Here is a 17,392-nt window from a genome sequence, read left to right as displayed (position 1 = left end):
CCTATAATCATAGCCTTGCATTGACATATGTGTGCCCGTGCTCCGGGATAGGTGTGGACGGAAAGCAAACTTCATCTTCAGTATGTCAGTATGTCAGGAGGTAGAAAGCTAAAGCACTGGGTAATTAGTACAGAGGGATAGAAGGCCTTCCCCGGACGTGCGGCAAAACCAAACAGTTTTACTCTGGACTTTGCAAACCCTTTGCGAAGCCCTGCAGACAACCACTGAGGTGACTGGAGATTTTCAAAAATCCCCAGGAACCGCACAAGCAAGAACCAGTATATTTCAGCTGATGTCACTGAAGCTCGTTTGTGTTTCTTGGATGAGGCACGTTTCAATTATATTCTTAACGTGTCAAATGAGCTATTTCATAATAAAGTGTGCCTTCTGGGTTTTATGCTGCGTGATCAAAAATCAAGAAAATATTTTGTTTTCATTGTAATTTGCGTTCCATGTATGAAAATGCATGCTTTTCCTAAATTTTACTTCAGTTTTGCATTCATATCTACCATTTCTCTTGTCGGAGAAAAAGGAAGGAACTCATTTCAAGTAGAATCAAAGATTTTATTATCTGGCTGATTTTTTTTTTTTTAATCAACTTACATCCTGTTTGTTTCTGAATGACTGGGTCATTTCCAACCTGGCTGGGAGTGAAAGGAAATTGTTTCTGTCCTATGGGTCCTGAGAGGCTAATACGAAATGAGCCAGTGATCTGTCTCCCATGTATAAGGGGGAGACAGGAGTCCTTTATGGTCAAATTCATTGGCCTGCATAGTCTCAGTGAAAGGTTGCTCTGATAGGCAGTGCTGCTCTTTATCCATAAAGAATATTCTCTCCTGGTAGATCATAGCATGTGAGAAGTTACACTTTGTACTGTTATCCTGACTCTTTACTTATAAAGAAAACATCACATCAGCTGATAAGAGCAGAAACACCAAAGTTATCTTTTTAACACCAAAACTACCTGTCACGCTGTTCATCTTGAAAGTAAATATTTTATCCAAACATCTTCACTTCTCTTGCGTATAGAATAAATTGAAGCTTTAGGAATCTAAAAGCGGCAAGACAAAAAAAATCCATTATTTTAAATGAGTCCAGTTCTTTAAATTACTGCCAGAACAGAAGTTGGGGAAAGCAAAGGTCCCATTATCTACAATTCAAGTATTTATTATCTGACACTGGCCATAGCTCTTTGGTAATTCTAAGACATTTGGCCTGAACACTGCTCTGGTTGGCCTTTCAAGGCGGGAGAAGAGGCTCCATGCTCATTCATGCATTGATTCCTGCTGAGACTACTAATAGGAGGGTTAACTGTTTGGTAATTTGTGTGCCAGGAAAATTTGGGCAAGAGTCAATTTGGCAAATGCACTAAAGCCTGTAAAGCCACTTTGAATAAGCTAATGAGTAATCATCGTGGGGAACTTTGCCTCCAGTAATCTACTTTCTGTTTAGAGCCAATAACCTAGGGTGAAATGATATTTGGGTTTTTATTATTTATCATGTGCATCATATGCTAATGGAATTTCCATGCTAATTTATTTTCAATCATTTATTCATACTTATAAAGTACAATTTCTAGCCCTGGAATAGGAAAGACCTTTTAATTTGAACAGAGCCTTTCAAAGTCAGAAGCCAAAATAATAACTAGGAAATTCAAAAGGGAGCATTTTTTTTTTTTTAACCAGTGAAAAAAACGTAACAGACGCTCTGTGTAGTAGCTATGGCTTCTAGGTAGCAGCTTAGTATAATGAGGTACGCTGAAAGGCACTAGATGTGCCAGGTAGGATTTTTAGTTGTGAGCTAGTGAAGCTGGTGTTCATGGGGTTAAGCAGGAAAGCGTTTTGGTTGGTTTAATGGTAGAGCATGTCTGGAAAAGCTAGGGGACCAGGTCTTAATGAGCTAGCATCACTGACAGGTGACCACTGTCAAGCGAGTCTGCAGTGGGTAAGGCTTCTGCTGATGAGAGGTGAGGACTGTAGCTTGCTGACACCAGACAGCATGACTACATCATGCTCTCGGTCTTGAGTGGGGCCTCCCCCAGCCCTGCTCTTTGCATCACTCACTTCCAAGTTGAAGCCTAAGAGCAGATGCATTTGGTTTTCCAAGCTTAGGCCCGACACCCTCTCCCTGGCTACAGGGAAGTCCAGGAAAGCAGCTATTGGGCATGTTTAGCTTCTAACAGGGGAGAATCATAAGGTAGAGAATTCTTCTAAACATAGGAAGGAGTTACAGGTGCTAGACAACCACAGAAATGACAAATGGGCCAGAAAAGAACAGTCGAATTGTTTTTAGTTTATTTCATATGCCTTTTTCTTCCTGTGATGAATAATTGTACTTGGTTCTGCCTTTTGTTATTCAGCACTCTCTACTTCATTATAGCGGTTGCCTCGTAACATAGAAATACAATTTAACTTTAAGTTGCTTTTTAGACTTTCAAGAATAAAATGATAGAGAATCATCTAAAATAATATTTTTTAGAAAGAGTATTTAGGATACCTTGTACGAGAATAGTTTTTTTTTTTTTTTTAGCTCATTCATGAATATTTTTTATAAACAGTAATTCACTATGACTTCCCAGGAGCGTCGCGGAGTGATTAGTAAAGGGGGAGCTGGAGACTAAGGTCTGTGGCTCTGAGCAGAGATTTCGAAGAGAGGGTAGTTGGCTGGATCCATGTCTTGTCCTCCCTCTCTTGAAACTCTAGATCAAGAGGAAGAGCTAGAGGAGAACTGCAGAGCCTGGATGATAGCTATAACCCCTGTAAAGAAAAAAAATCTTTCCAGGTATCTTATTGTTATATATTTGTTGACTAAGATTAGGCAGATAGGTGGGGGTGACCAGGTGGAGAAGGGAACAAGGATGCAATGAGTACTGAATGATTTGGGGGAGCAATGCGGGATGTGGTTTAATGTCATAGGAGTACTTTGTGGTTCGGACGCGTGCGCTCTGCTTTCTCGCTTTACGATTGACCGTAATTGCTTTCCTCTCTTTTCCGCTTTGAATTAGAACTAATTGCCTTTACATTGCTGCTCTCCTCCCACCTACATAGTTTTCCCTTTCATTCTGTAAAAAACAGTTGTTTGGTGTTTCTTCATTCATGGCTTCCAGTCTGGGTGCTATTCTTGGAGCAACCGCCCACTTTCTCACCACCAATGAAGCTGTCTTAGTTCTTCTAAGCTCTTCCACACAATCCACTGCTTTTTTTCCAAAAGGGTTTGGCGATACTGCTCATGCAAAAATTCCCCTTCAGGGAATTGGGCCACTACTTGAAAATGGTTATAAGTAGATACAAATTGGACAGTAATATAACAAAGTCAACTGGGACTCCATAACCTATGTATATAGGAGGTGAGGACTCCTATATAATTATAATAATATGTATTTGAGTTGGGGGCTATCTCTACCCGCCTCATTAGGGTCCACAGCCCCTGGATCACTGCTCAGAACCATCCCAGATTGAGCCACTGAGAGCTCCTTTAAGCTGGCTCCTTTTGATGCGTTTTCATCATTCTTTGAGTACTTCCTTATTTTCTTGAAGCAAGATATTCCAGGCTCATATTTTTCCTATCCCATTTTTCTGGAATTAGCTATTAGTCCCAGGACCACTAGTTTCCTTTTTAATGGAAAATAGTATTTAGAAACAAGCCTAGAGTTAGGAAATTAGGTATCCTTATTATAATCCTATTTTTATAAACCCACATATTTATATGTCTCTTATCAAACCATGAATTCACACTGATATTGACGCCCCTGATTCTAAACCAAAGCCACAGAGTATGTTCTTGTCCTTTCTCTATTTCAAACTAACTTCTCCAAGAGTGAGAAACCTGGCTTCCATTATACTTCAATTCATTTTCTCATTTATGCAAGCTTTGAACACGGAGTCGTTTCAGAATTAGTGGGCTAATCCGTAGCCCACTAAAGAGCAAATACACAAGCCTGGAATTCACCGTTGTTTACAGATCTCTAAGGAAACATTCACACAGAGTGGAATTTAGAGGAGTATACAAATTGATGAGTTTCAAAAATGCATACGCTGGTGGAATCTGTACCCCTTATAAGATAGAACATATTTACATCACCAGAGAAAGTTTCCTGGGATACTTAACTCATCAATTCCTTCCCCAATCCAAGCAACCACTGAACCATCTTCTAAATTTTTCATCATGAATTGATCTTAGCTTTATACTAGAAATTCAGGTAAATGATGACCGTAGTTAAATATTAAGCTTTAGATGCAGGAACAGTCTCTCAATTTTATTTCTCTTTTAAAAATTTTTAGTATTGAAGTATAGTTGACTACAATGTTAGTTTCAGATGGACAATGTAGTGATGAGACAGTTCTGTCCATTATGCAGCGTTCACCACGATAAATGTAAGCAGCATCTGTCACCATGCAGTATTATGACAGTTTTATTGACTGCATTCCCTCTGCTGTACGTTTCATTTCTGTGACGTGTTTGACTGGAAGTTTGTCCCCCTTAATCCCCTTCACCCATTTCACTCGTCCCTTCACCATCCCCACCTCGGGCAACCATCAGTTTTTTCTTTGTATTTAAGCATTTGTTTCTTTTGTTTGTTTGTTTGTTCATTTGTTTTTTGTTTTTGTTTGTTTGTTTGTTTTAGATAACCATGTAAGTGAAATCACATGGTAGGATCTAGAGGGTATTAGTCTAAGTGAAATAAATAAGGTAGAGAAAGATCAACTTTTTCTTCATCAAAATTGTTTTGCCTATTTTCATACAAATTTGAGGGACGCCTGGGTGGCTCAGCGATTGAGCATCTTCCTTCAGCCCAGGTGTGACCCCGGGGTCCTGGGATCGAGTCCCACATCAGGATCCCCACAGGGAGCCTGCTTCTCCCTCTGCCTCTCTGTGTGTCTCATGAATAAATAAATAAAATCTTAAAAAAAAAAAAGACTAAACAAAAACCAAATCTGAAATCAGCTTGTTGGTTTTGCCAAAAGTTTGCAGGGATTGAAATTTTATTGACTCCATAGACTAATTTCTTAAGAATGGACATGAATGAGATTGAGTCTTCCAACTCGTTATCATAGCATATTTGTCCCTTTTTTTTTTTTTTTTTTTTTAGTTTTTTATAATTTCTTTGGACAAATTTTGTTGTCTTCAGTGTAGTGGTCTTAAATGCCTTCTCCTGGGTTTATTCATAAGTATTTCATGATTTTGTTGCTATTGTAAATCACACAGCTTGAAAACTTTTCTCCAGATATTTATTGCTCGTATACAGGTATTGAAGTTATTTTTGTAGGTTGACATGGTATCCAGTGATCTTGCTAAACTTGATTTTAGTTTTAGCAGTTGTTTTGTATATTGTGTATAATTTTGTAGGCAAATAAGCATATCATCTATGAATAGAGCCCGTTTTACCACTTCTTTCTAATCGCCTATCTGCCTGCCTGCCTTGTTTTCCCCACAGCCCCCCATCATTGCACTGATTAGAACCTATTGTTGAACAGAAGTAGTGACAGAAGGACTTCAGGGCCTTCTCCTTTTCCCAGGGAGGAAAGAGTGTTTCACCATTAAGTATGATGTTAGCTGTGCTTCTTTATAGATGCTCGTAATGTCACTGAGGTTTTATTCTATGAGAGGTTTTTATCATGAGTAGGTTTTGCGTTTTGTGAAATGGTTTATCTGCATCTATTGATGTGGTCATGGTTTTTCTCTCTAGTCTTTTAAGGTGATGAATTACACTTACTTTCAAATACTGAAACAACTTGCATTCCTGAAGTTAACTTCAGAGGGTCACCTTTTATTAACCTTTTTGTGTGTTGCTGGATTTAGTTTGCCTATATTTTTCTAGGGAGTTCGTGTCTATATTCGTGAGTGATCATTTTTCTGTAAATTAAAAAAAAATACTTGACTGGTTTTGATTTGAACATAATTCTGGGATCGTAAAGTGAGTTGGAACATTTCCTTCACTATTTTCTGGAAGGGTATGTATACGTTTGGCACGATTTCTTTCTTAAATGTGTGGTGGATGTCATTAGTAAAGCCATATGAGCTAGAAATTTTCTTTGGGGGAAAGTTTTTATTTGTGGATTCAATTTCCTTAAAAGATATGAAGCCATTCCAATTTATGTCAATCTTAAAAGTTGTGTGTTTAAGAGGAATTTGATTTGTTGAATTTATTGACACAAAGTTAATTCTTATTCTTTAAAATTCCTTCTGTACTTATATTCCCTTATAAAAGCCTAATTTTTATGATTTGTGTTTTCTATGTTGCTCAGTCTTCTTATGCTAACTGCTTAATAATATTATTTTTTAGATGAAAAATGTTTGGCTTTGTTAATTTCTCTAGTATTTTGTCTCCTATTTCATTGATTTATCACCTATGTTATTGTTTCCTTTTACTTTATATTTAATTTGCTTTTTTTGAGCTTCCTAAGGTGAAACTTAGATTGATTTGAGACAACTCCTCTAATATATGCAGTTAGAGATAGAAATTTCTCTCTATTCTCTGCTTTAGATGCTTTAAATTATCTTCCTTCACTGCATCCCACAGATTTTCATGTTGTGTTTTTATTTTCATTCAGCACAAAATATATTCTAATTTTCATTCAGCACAAAATATATTCTATATTCCTTTGTGATTCCTCATTAGAAATATGTTGTTTTGTTTTTGAAGTTTGGCCTGTTCCTGATATCTTACTGTGATTTATTTACAATTTGATTCTGTTGTCAGAGAACATAATCTGTAAGACTTTAGTCTTCTGTAAATTGTTGGTGGTTTTTAATAGCTCAGCAAGTGCATCTGGAAAGACTGTAGCTTCTCGAGTCTTGGAGTATTCTGTTCCAAATAGAGATAATAATTTATATTATTATCATTTATATTATAGATTCTGTGTTTATAATGTGTCTTTTTTTCTTTGGCTGCTTTCAAGATCATTTCTTATCCCTGTTATCAGTGTTTATACTATGATGTGCTTAGGTATGATTTTATATATATATATATAATATATAAATATATATAATACATATATATGAGTTCAGGACTACTGAGCTTTCTAGATTTTTTTTTTTTTTTTTACCAAATTTGTGAATTTTTTGGCCATTTTTTCTTTCATTTTTCTTCCCCATTCTCTCTTCATTTTGGACCCCAGTTATGTAGAATTTAAAACACTTTGTATTGTCCCTGTAACTCTTTATATTACAGGTCCCTGAGGTGCTGTTCACTTTTTCAATCATTTTTTTTATATTCCTTAAATAGGATACTTTCTTTTGTTCTATTTTCAAACTCGTTGTCTCTCAAATCTACTCTCTCAAATCTATTAAGCCTATCCAGTTAGGTTTTTTTTTTTTTTTTTTTCATTTTATATTAATACCTTTAAATAGCACAAATAATTATTATATTATGAATTGAAAACATAACATTTTTCAATGCCAGGCACAATGATACATGCTTTACATGCATTGCCTCATTTGATCTTATAAAGTAATAAGTATTGCTCTATGGTGCAGATAAGGGAACCAAATAGAACCGATCTTTAGAGAGAATTTACCAAGGTCACACAGCTAAGAAGTTTGGGACAGACCTTGGTACTACATCTCTTACCTCTTGCAAGCACAAAAACTTTGTCCCTGGGCCAGAATGGCCATGGAATTTTTTTTAATATAAAAAATATTTTTAAGTATGGAATATATTTATAAACCAGTTGGAAGCAGCTGGTACAGAGGGGGATGTTTATTATTTATAAAGAGCCGTGTAATAACTGATGGAGCAAGTCTCAGGTGACAGATTAATTGTCGAAACATCTGACCTTGAACAGATGGAAATTTTTCTCCCTTAGAGTAAAGGGAGGGAAATAGAACTTGGTGTGGGTATTTAAAAAAAATACACTTCAGGGAGAGAGAGGATGTACAGGGAGTGAATTTTCTTGGTAAAAGACTATTACGGTAGACTGAGAGTTAGTTGAGTGGTAGTCGAGTGATGTTCTACGGAGAATGGCAGAAGCCTAAATATTCCCCAAAGTGAAAACGGTAGAGGAGGCTAAACCAGGGTAGAGCGATTGATGACGGGCTCGGAACTCCATTGAGGCTGGAGCCCTGTGTGTGTAGGTGGATTGACTGTGTGGCTTCCTCTGTGCTCCACTATCTATGGTAAGATTTTAGAAGACTTGTGTTCATCTGAGATAAGACTTGTAAGATCTGAGTGATGCGAGAACATAGATGCAAAAGAATTATGAGTGCTTTTATAGGAGTATAATTTTTTGTATGAATATGTGAGATTTGTTGAGTCGATCTCCTGTTAGAAGTCTCTCTTAAATTTGATTCTCAAGTGTGAAGTGTAAGTCTTCAAAATAAATTTTTCAAAAAACTTATGACCCCTAGTGAAGAAATAATGTGAGCAAGATCTATGATGTGGTGAGAGAAGCTGGAGAGAAGTGGAAATCTGAGTTCCAGGAGTCTGACACTGGTTAACTCGATGACATCAGAGAGAGCACTAATTTGCCTTCTAGTTAGTTGTCGTGTAAAATGAAGGTAGCCCTTAAAGTTCTGCAAAGCATCTTTCTTTTTTCCAGCTTCCAAGGTAAATTATGGAACTCCTCTTTTTTTAAAAAAGCTGAAAATTGACCTAGTTTGGCTTTTTCCCCAACATTGCTGTAAAAAAATTGGGGCAGTGGTTAATACAAAATTTAAAATTTTCTTCACAGTTCTGACTCTGTGTATGCCATGCCTTCATCAGAAACTATTTGATGCAGTTAGAAGAGTTGAATGTGTTTCTGACTATTGAAAGTCAAATTTTCTGTGAGGCACCTACATAATAAAATATGCATATAAATATATGACAGTGCCCTTATTCCCCACATCTTACCTAATCTATTTATGAAGATACCCCTAAAATCATGTATAGGAGTCGAGTGTATGTGTATAAACAGTTGTCACTGATTATTCTCGGGGAATTACCTGTATTCCTGACCACCTGTTAATGGGACCCATGCAATGCCATTCATCTTTTTCAAGGCAGGAAGCATCCTAAAGTCAATGAATAATATCGCTGACTCTAATGAGCCATTCTCTCCTTTTGGTTCCATGACTGATTGGGAAAGTAATGGATTTTCTCAACAGGGTGAGGAACAGGAGCACGTTCTCACAACCAGTGGGTCGGTCATGTGAGCTTCTCCTTCCTCTGTTACTGATGACTAAAAACTGACTAAAATAATTACTGGATCTCCGAGAGCATGTTTATATGTAACATCTGGGGTGGTGGTCCGTGGGATGGAGGGAGTCCCTACTGCGTCCTTATCAGGTAGATCTACTTTAACCTTTGTGAGTCAGAAATCCCTTTCCTGGATTACCAAAGGGATGCTTTTGTAGTTGGGAAGGTGAGGCCTCCTAACCTTCCTGACTGCTGCCACCCAGCTCAGGGATTTGTCCTTGTGAGCCCCTCATGGCAGCAGGCAGTCCCCTGGAAAGAAGTGAGACACCTGTGCAAACCTGTTACAGTTGTGCATCTCTGAGGCTGTGAGGCCTGTGCTCCCAGAAGGGCCATCAGTGTGCAGAAGTTTGTGGTTTCTCTGAACTAGATTGATTTCATTCCTGCACTCACCAATGTGCTGACCGCCACCGCGTGCCTGATACTGTTCTGGGTCTTGGGAGCGCAGCACAAAGGAGACAGAGTCCCTGCCCTTGTGGAGCCACGTGTGGGGGGGGGGGGGGGGGGTGCAGGTAGGCGCTAAAAACAAAGGGCGATGGGGGACAGGGATGGGAGGGACCACTGTTTTCAGCTGGGCACTGAGAAGGAGCCCTCGCAGCGAAGCGGACAGGTGCTGCACAGAGGCCTGGAGGAATGAGGACGTCAGACTTCTGTGTGTTGGGTGCTTTTATGCATATTGGACCCCCACCCCCACCCCGGAAATACAGAGGTTTTTTGAAAGCTCCTCCCTTACGCTGATCTACTAGAAAAGTGTTCCTTTGGAAAGCGTGGATCCTAGTGGCCTGTGGCGTGGTGAGCAGACAGGGTCTCTTCGTGAAGGGAAAGGTGCCCTCCTCTCCAGGCAGGTGCCATCCCGCGCCCGGGCAGACGATGGGGGAGTGGACAGGGCTGGAGTTTGGCTCCCACTCACCTCGCCAGCTGGCCGTCCCTGTGCGGGCCAGAAACTGCTTAGCCCGGGAGCCCAGAATGACCGTGCGTGGTGGGATTCTGGGCCTAGAGACAGGAAAGTGGAAGACCCCGAGGCCGGGCGAGAACCAGGGAGGCGGGTGGAGCGGGAGCTAAGCAAACAGATAGGATTGGAGGACATGGAGCTGGACTCAGGGTTTCCTGACGTTGATTATAGTCCTAGTAAAATATTCCTTTAGTTCTTACAGTTTTCAAAGAATGTTCATGTGTGATGTTGTAGGATTTGCACGGTAACCTATCATAAGCTTGAAGCTAAAAAATCAGCTACGCCATACAAGAAGCAAATATAGAAGCTTAGAATTTAACTCAAGTCATCCGTTTTCAGTACTTTTCTTTATATTGTGCCTCCAGGATTTGTTAATAATCCTAAGACATTCAACCTTAAAATAAATAAATAAAAAAAAAGAACAGTTCCCTTGCAGAGTTGTATTTTTACCAAAACAGAACTTTCCGAACTCTGTGTTGTGATTGGAAGTATCAGATTACGGTTCTTTTTCTACAGTTAGTAGATGTTTAAAAACCCTCTGCAGCCGTGACTTAGGCGGTGGTCCTTAGCCACTGAGCCCCGTTTGCTCGCTGCAGGAGTGCCCGCCTCCGCCTCGCAGGGTGGCCCCTTCCCCCCCCACCGTGGTCACAGGGTTCATAAGAATAGTGCCCGAGAGGCGCCCCTCCGGCCGGGAGAGTTGGTTGTGCGCGTGCTAACCCGGGCTGCCCTGTGCCCTCTTCCAGCTGGAGATGGAGAAGCTGCAGCTGCAGGCGCTGGAGCAGGAGCACAAGAAGCTGGCGGCCCGCCTGGAGGAGGAGCGCGGCAAGAACAAGCACGTGGTGCTGATGCTGGTCAAGGAGTGCAAGCAGCTGTCGGGCAAGGTCATCGAGGAGGCGCGCAAGCTGGACGCCGCCGTGTCCCAGCTGGAGGAGGAGCGGGCGCGCGGCCGGGCCCTGCAGGAGGAGCTGGGCGCCGAGCGGCGGAGGGGCGCAGACCTGGAGGCGCACCTGGAGAAGCAGCTGTCGGACTCGGACACGGAGCGCGAGCAGCTGCGCGCCCGGCTGCACCGCGAGGAGGCGCTGGCCGCGGGGCTGCGGGACGAGCTGGAGCGGCTGCGCCGGGCGCTGGAGCAGCTGCGCAGGCCGGGCCTCGCGCCCCCGCGGAAGGCCAGGGACCAGGCCAGGGACCAGGCCAGGGACCAGGCCAAGGACCGCCGCTCGCCCCCGCCCGCCCCCGCCCCCGCCCCCTGCCACGCCGCCTGCCAGACCGACGCGCCGCCCGACGACCCCGCCCGCCGCCCGCCGCTGCCCCTGCCCGCCCGCCCGTGCCCCGGGGCGCCAGGGGGCCGCGGGCCCGGGTGCCCCTCCCAGCCGGCCGCCCCCCGAGCGCCAGGCGGCCCCCCCCGGGGACCTGGCGGCCGCGCCCCCCGCCGCCCCCCGCCGCCCGCAGGCCCGAGGAGAACGGGCCCCCGCCCCCCGCAGGCGCCGCCGGCCCCCAGGGCCCCGTGACCCCCGCCGCCGCCGCCGCCGCTCCCCCCGCAGGTGCCATCGGCCCCCAGGGCCCCGCTCCCCCCGCAGGTGCCGCCGCCCCCCAGGGCCCTGCGCCCCCGCCCCCCGCAGGTGCCATCAGCCCCCAGGGTCCCGTGACCCCCGCAGGTGCCGTCGGCCCCCAGGGCTCTGCGCCCCCCGCAGGTGCCATCACCCCCCAGAGCCCCGCGCCCCCCGCAGGTGCCGCCGCCCCCCAGGGCCCTGCGCTCCCGCCCCCCGCAGGTGCCGCCGCCCCCCAGGGCCCTGCGCCCCCACCCCCCGCAGGTGCCATCGCCCCCCAGGGCCCCGCGCCCCCCGCAGGTGCCATCGCCCCCCAGGGCCCCGCGCCCCCCGCGCCCCCCGCAGGTGCCGCCGCCCCCCAGGGCCCCGCGCCGCCGCCGCCCGCGCCCGCGCCCGCCTCCCACCCGCCGGGCACCAGCGCCGCCTTCCCCCCGGGGCCCAACCCGCGCGTCCAGGCCGCCAGATTCCGATTCCAGGCCAGCGCCAACGACCCGGACCAGAACGGGAACACCACGCAGAGCCCCCCGTCCAGGGACGTGTCTCCCACGAGTCGTGACAACCTCGTGGCCAAACAGCTGGCCCGGAACACGGTGACCCAGGCGCTGTCGAGGTTCACGGGCCCCCAGGCAGGGCCGCCCCCCAGGCCCGCGGGGGGCCCCGGCGGCGACGTGGGCATCGGCACCGGCACCGGCACCTGCCCTCCCGTCGGTCGGACCAGCCTAAAGACTCCCGGGGTAGCCCGAGTCGACAGAGGAAACCCTCCTCCCATCCCTCCAAAAAAGCCAGGGCTCTCCCAGACTCCTTCTCCGCCACACCCCCAGCTCAAGGTCCTCCTGGATAGCAGGGCCCCCAGCGCAGGGGCCAAAGTTGATAACAAAACTCTGGCTTCGCCTCCTTCCAGTGGGCCACAAGGGAACAGGGTAATAAGTGAGGAGACTCTCCCTAAGTCATCTTCCCCTCAGCTGCCACCAAAACCGTCCATAGATTTAACTGTGGCACCGGCAGGCTGTGCCGTTGCGGCCCTGGCCACGTCTCAGGTGGGTGCCCGGCCTGCTGAAACCCCTGGACCGAACCAACCTGCATGTTCAGAGCGTTCCCTTGTCATTCCCACCACCATTGCCTTTTGCTCTTCCATAAACCCTGTTAGTGCCTCATCCTGTAGAGCAGGTGCCTCAGACAGCCTCCTGGTAACAGCATCAGGTAAAGGGATTGAAATGTTATACCCTTCCTTAAAAATGCGGCCTGTCTTTTCACTTGCCTTCATTTCCTTCACATTGCCTTGAAACTTTTTTTTTTAGCTTGACACTTTTTTTTATTTTCCTATTTCTTTCCCCTCTCTTTTTTTTCTTTTTCTTTTCCTTTTTCTTTCTTTCTTTCTTTCTTTTTTTTTTTTTTTTTTGTATTTTTCTTTAAAGGCTCCGGGGTATGGTGATTCATCTTGCTTTATGAATTGTGGTTTCTTTATGCTAAGTACTTTCTTAAAATAACCTGAAAGTAGCAGTTTGGGAGCCCATGGAGACCATTGATGTAGAGACACTGAAGCATTTCCATGGGAAGAAAGACTTTTTAAATATTTATCTCACAGGCCTTCAGTATTAGGGGGTCATCACCAGACAATCTGCGTTCAATTCTGTCCCTTCTGAGAGAAAGTTAAAAAAATCTTTTCAAGTGGCCATTGACACGACAGTCTGCCTGGGATTATCAGGTTGATTCTATTTGCTCTGTCATTGGTATGTTCCAAGTTTTAATATTGTTATGGCATTCTTTTTGACCTCAAAAACAGAGTATTTTAAGTCTCTGTTTTTAGTTTGTTTCAAAAGCCGTTTATTCTGTTCCAGGCTGTTGTCTTCCAACACTTGAGCACAGATGGATAACCTGGCATGTGGGCTCTATTAGAAGAGGTCCTCATGGCAGATGTGGTTTATGAAGTCCCCGAATGGGGGACTCTTAAACAAGGGAGTTGATAAAAAAAAAAACTGGACTTTTCTCCTTTTTGTTACACAGTGTAGAGGAAGCAATGCTTGACATGACTGGATTAGTTCTTCACTGAGTAAAGGTGGCTCTAAAATAATGCTAGAGTGTCGAAGTTCTGTTGAAACTTGACGGAAGTCTCTCTATCGTGGGATCTTAGTGGCTACCAGAGACCGCTGGTCCTAATGAGAGAGAACTTTAAGAATTAAAGGAAAGTTTGAGTGGTGTTATATTTAAAACTCAGGGTGTGGGGAATGGAAATGAGAAACATAGGTAGCACTGTTCTTGCTGACTGTCAGGGAATGAGAGCAATATTCCAGGCCTTACTTATCTAATTACAAGCAGTCTCCATGAAATTATGCTCCCTGAGAGGCTGCTGTTCCTGTGTTGGTGCGTAATTGGGAACTGGAGACGGCACGGGCTTTGATGGCAGTCAGAGCTGCACTGGAATCTAGGATCCGCAATTTATGGCTGTGCATTTTGGTGATGTTCTTGGACTGAGCAAGTTTTCTCATCCTTAATATGGAGCTTAATGCTACTCATATGGGGCAGGGTGGCTATTAGGATTAACTCTCCTCACGTGCAAAGAGCTTGGTATTGCACTTAGAGCAGCATGAGTGATGAATAAATAGAGGTGATGTTATTGCTTCATCGATATTGTTGCTTAAAAATTCTTGGAGAATTTGCTTTAAAGTTGACCTATGCTATTATTACTTTGTGCTAGTTTCACAGGCATTCGGCATTCCATATTTTTTATTCAAAATGGTATTACTGAGCTGGACAGCCCTTCCCATGGCCTAAAAGGATGTTAGGTATTGTCCAGAGCTAAATCCATGCTCAAAGGAGGAATTTTTGCTACCATTCAGGAGAATCCAAGAATGTACCATAAGCTCTTAAGGCAGCCTCAAAGCACAAGTTCCAAAAATGTTTGGGGGCAGTGGCATTGCTGTTGATGTAAATGCACAAACTAAAACAGAAAACACTTCCTGTAGTTTTTAAAAACTACAAAACCATCTTTGCTTTGTACCTTGATGCTTTACCAGTTATTGCCTTGGTCCTTACTGTGCCCCAGGTTCAGCTTCAGTGTCTTGGTTTCAGTGGAAAAGCTTTAAAATCAGCATCTATTACCGAGGAACATTTCAGCAGGATCTGAAATTTTTAAGACCAGAGAATTCCTAGTCTATAATGTACTCACCAGAATGACCTGTCTGGGATAGAGTGGAATTTCGGATACAGGAGCAATAATCCCTGGGGATAAAGCCCTTGGCTTGTGTCCAGAGACCAAAAGAGAATGAATAATGGAACCGAAGAAGTAGCAGCCACCAAAGATAGGTGAAACCGGTTCCTCATTTTCTGTTCTCTGATTTTGCAGTTTGGCCAAAATAATCCAGAATTCCAGGATTACCTTGGTGGGATGATAAATCTCCACACTGCTTGATTATAAGGAGGAGTAGTCATGCAGCAAGCTTTTCCTGACCATCTTGTCTGGGGAATAAAAAAGTTGTTATGGTTACACAGGAAGGGTGATTAAATCAACCATGGGTGTAGGTAGGTCAGCCTAAATTTTCCAAATGAGATACAGGATTTCAACTGGTTTTCATTCACAGTGCCCTTATTTTTGCTGCCATGCTCCTTGCAACCAGGAAGCACCAGAGCTCTTTCCATCCTATTTTTTTTTGAAGATTTTATTTATTTATTCATGAGAGACACAGAGAGAGGGGCAGAGACACAGGCAGAGGGAGAAGCAGGCTCCCTATGGGTAGCCCGATGTGGAACTCGATCCCAGGACCCCGGGGTCACTCCCTGAGCCAAAGGCGGACGCTCAACCACTGAGCCACCCAGGTGCCCCTCCATCCTACTTCTGAATCTCTCTGTGCCTGGGTGAGCTTGTGCCTCCCTAGATCATAAGCTCATTGGAGGTTATCAATCTTCTAAATAGCCGCTCCTGCCATGTGGTTGGTACGAGCCGGGCATGAGGACAGAGCACGTCTGCCAAATCCTTGGTAGATAGATGTCTGTTCCAAATTCAGTGAGGAAAAGAGCTCTGGAGAGTCTGAGAAGGCAGGGTTAGGTCATTTCTGCCTCTTTCTCAGATCACCCTAAAGAGCACATTTGCTCTGAGCCATTAGTTTTTTTCATCCAAAAATGAAATCATCGAACCAAAAAAATAATAATAATAGTTCCAGACCAGAAAGATTTCTTAAACTTGCCTGTTGAATTTTTCAAACAGCAGTACGTTACCTCTCCCTTCTCGGAGAACCACTGGATCCCACATATTTTTAAAAACTCTAAAACTCTGAGTTTCTGTATCAGCTTGGATCTGCGACAATGTGTAAGCTAAAGCACCCCTGAGGAGATCTGCAATGGTAGAAGATCCCGTTCTCATGAATTAGGTTGTAAATTACTCTATTAGCAGTTGGGATGGCCAAATGTTACATTTTAAATAGCATCTTAAATTCTAAATGAATTAGAATTTTTTTTGTTTTTTTTGTTCCCCCGAACTTGTCCAGTGAACACATTTTAACTGTTAGATGAACAGAAGCCTAAACCAGAAATCACCCCAGGCAACTGAGTTTTCATACCCTTGGAAATTTGTTTCTGGTTTGTTTCGTTTGGGGAATTTTTTGGGGGGGAGGTGCAACGGGTGGGTTCGTACATCTTATTTAATTTGATTCAGATATTTTTTGCCTTAAAACATATTTTTAAAAAAATTATCCTCCATGTATGATTGGCTTAAAGTTGAAATCTGAAAATGAGATTGACCTGAGCTATGACATTAACCTTCTCCACACTCTGAAGCTGATGCCAGAAGCTGTTCTCAACTTTTCTTCCCTCTTGCATTGCATGTCCTGCCTGTTTCCTTACTCGCCCAGCGCATGTTCTGCAAGATGCTCACCTTTACTAATGTTTGCACATGACACCACAAAGCCGAGTGACCTTTTTCTAACATCATTAAAGTAGCTGTATGACGCAGGCCTGTTCTAGCATCACCTAACCCGTCAATAAATATCACCATTTTCATCATTTTTGGGAATTTTCAAATGAACCATAAAGTCTTTATTTTATTAAAATAGCTCAAGCAATTGGAAACGATATGGGGATAAAAAAATGTATTTAAACTTTAAGAATATGGGTATTTATAAAGCATTGTTCTTTTGTCAAAGATTTCAAAAATCTGTTGCCCGTCTCTTAGAGAGTTTTTTTTAAAAAATTCATCTATAGTCCTCTGTTGTTTTGTATGACAGGAAACAGAGTCTTGAGTGGTGGAAAGATTGAGAAAATTTTTGAATGAATATTTTCTCTTTCAGATAGCTTAGCATTAAAAAGAGGGTTTCCCAGGATGCTGTATCCCAAGTTTCCATAGAAGGCAGTTAAAAATGTATCTGTATTTAAATTGTCCCCCAAAGCCTAGAAGCGCATTGAAAAAGGAAGAATGAAAACAAAGCCCAAAAGAAGAGCAAACCATTTGATTTATTTATACCTGTTGATGTTCTTTAGAGGCTGTCAATAACCAGGACTCTTTGGATGAGCTAGAGGAGGTGGGGGTAGAGGGAAGGACAGTGAGAGGACAGAGAGAGAGAGAGGAAGGGGGGGGAGGAGGGAGGGGAGGAGGGAGGGGTGGGGAGAGACCGCCTCTGGAGCTCAAGGAGAGGACTCACTGCGTTGTGAGCCACACTCCCTTCTGTTCCACGGAGGACCACCGTGCAATGCCTTCATGTTACCTTTGTGTTTGCTTTGCAGTCAAGCTCT

At 43.9% G+C, this 17,392-nt stretch overlaps 2 protein-coding genes across 2 annotated transcripts in view; both read left to right on the top strand.

Moving 5' to 3' along the window:
• LOC119876957 (cortactin-binding protein 2-like) overlaps positions 1-17,392 on the top strand; it is a 77,093-nt gene that overhangs the window by 58,830 nt on the left and 871 nt on the right. The window contains exons 4-5 of the mRNA XM_038556353.1: positions 10,868-11,573; positions 11,936-12,871. Of these exons, the coding sequence (XP_038412281.1) occupies positions 10,868-11,573; positions 11,936-12,871 (1,642 nt within the window). The remainder of the gene's footprint in view (positions 1-10,867; positions 11,574-11,935; positions 12,872-17,392) is intronic.
• CTTNBP2 (cortactin binding protein 2) overlaps positions 12,574-17,392 on the top strand; it is a 71,021-nt gene continuing 66,202 nt past the window's right edge. Inside the window, exon 1 of the mRNA XM_038557471.1 lies at positions 12,574-12,708. The gene's annotated coding sequence lies outside the window, so the exon portion shown is untranslated. The remainder of the gene's footprint in view (positions 12,709-17,392) is intronic.

Source organism: Canis lupus, chromosome 14 (genome assembly GCF_011100685.1).
Source record: "Canis lupus familiaris isolate Mischka breed German Shepherd chromosome 14, alternate assembly UU_Cfam_GSD_1.0, whole genome shotgun sequence".
Classification (NCBI taxonomy): Eukaryota; Metazoa; Chordata; class Mammalia; order Carnivora; family Canidae; genus Canis; species Canis lupus.
Note: the sequence above shows the minus strand (reverse complement) of the source record. Positions and strands in the feature narration are given on the sequence as shown.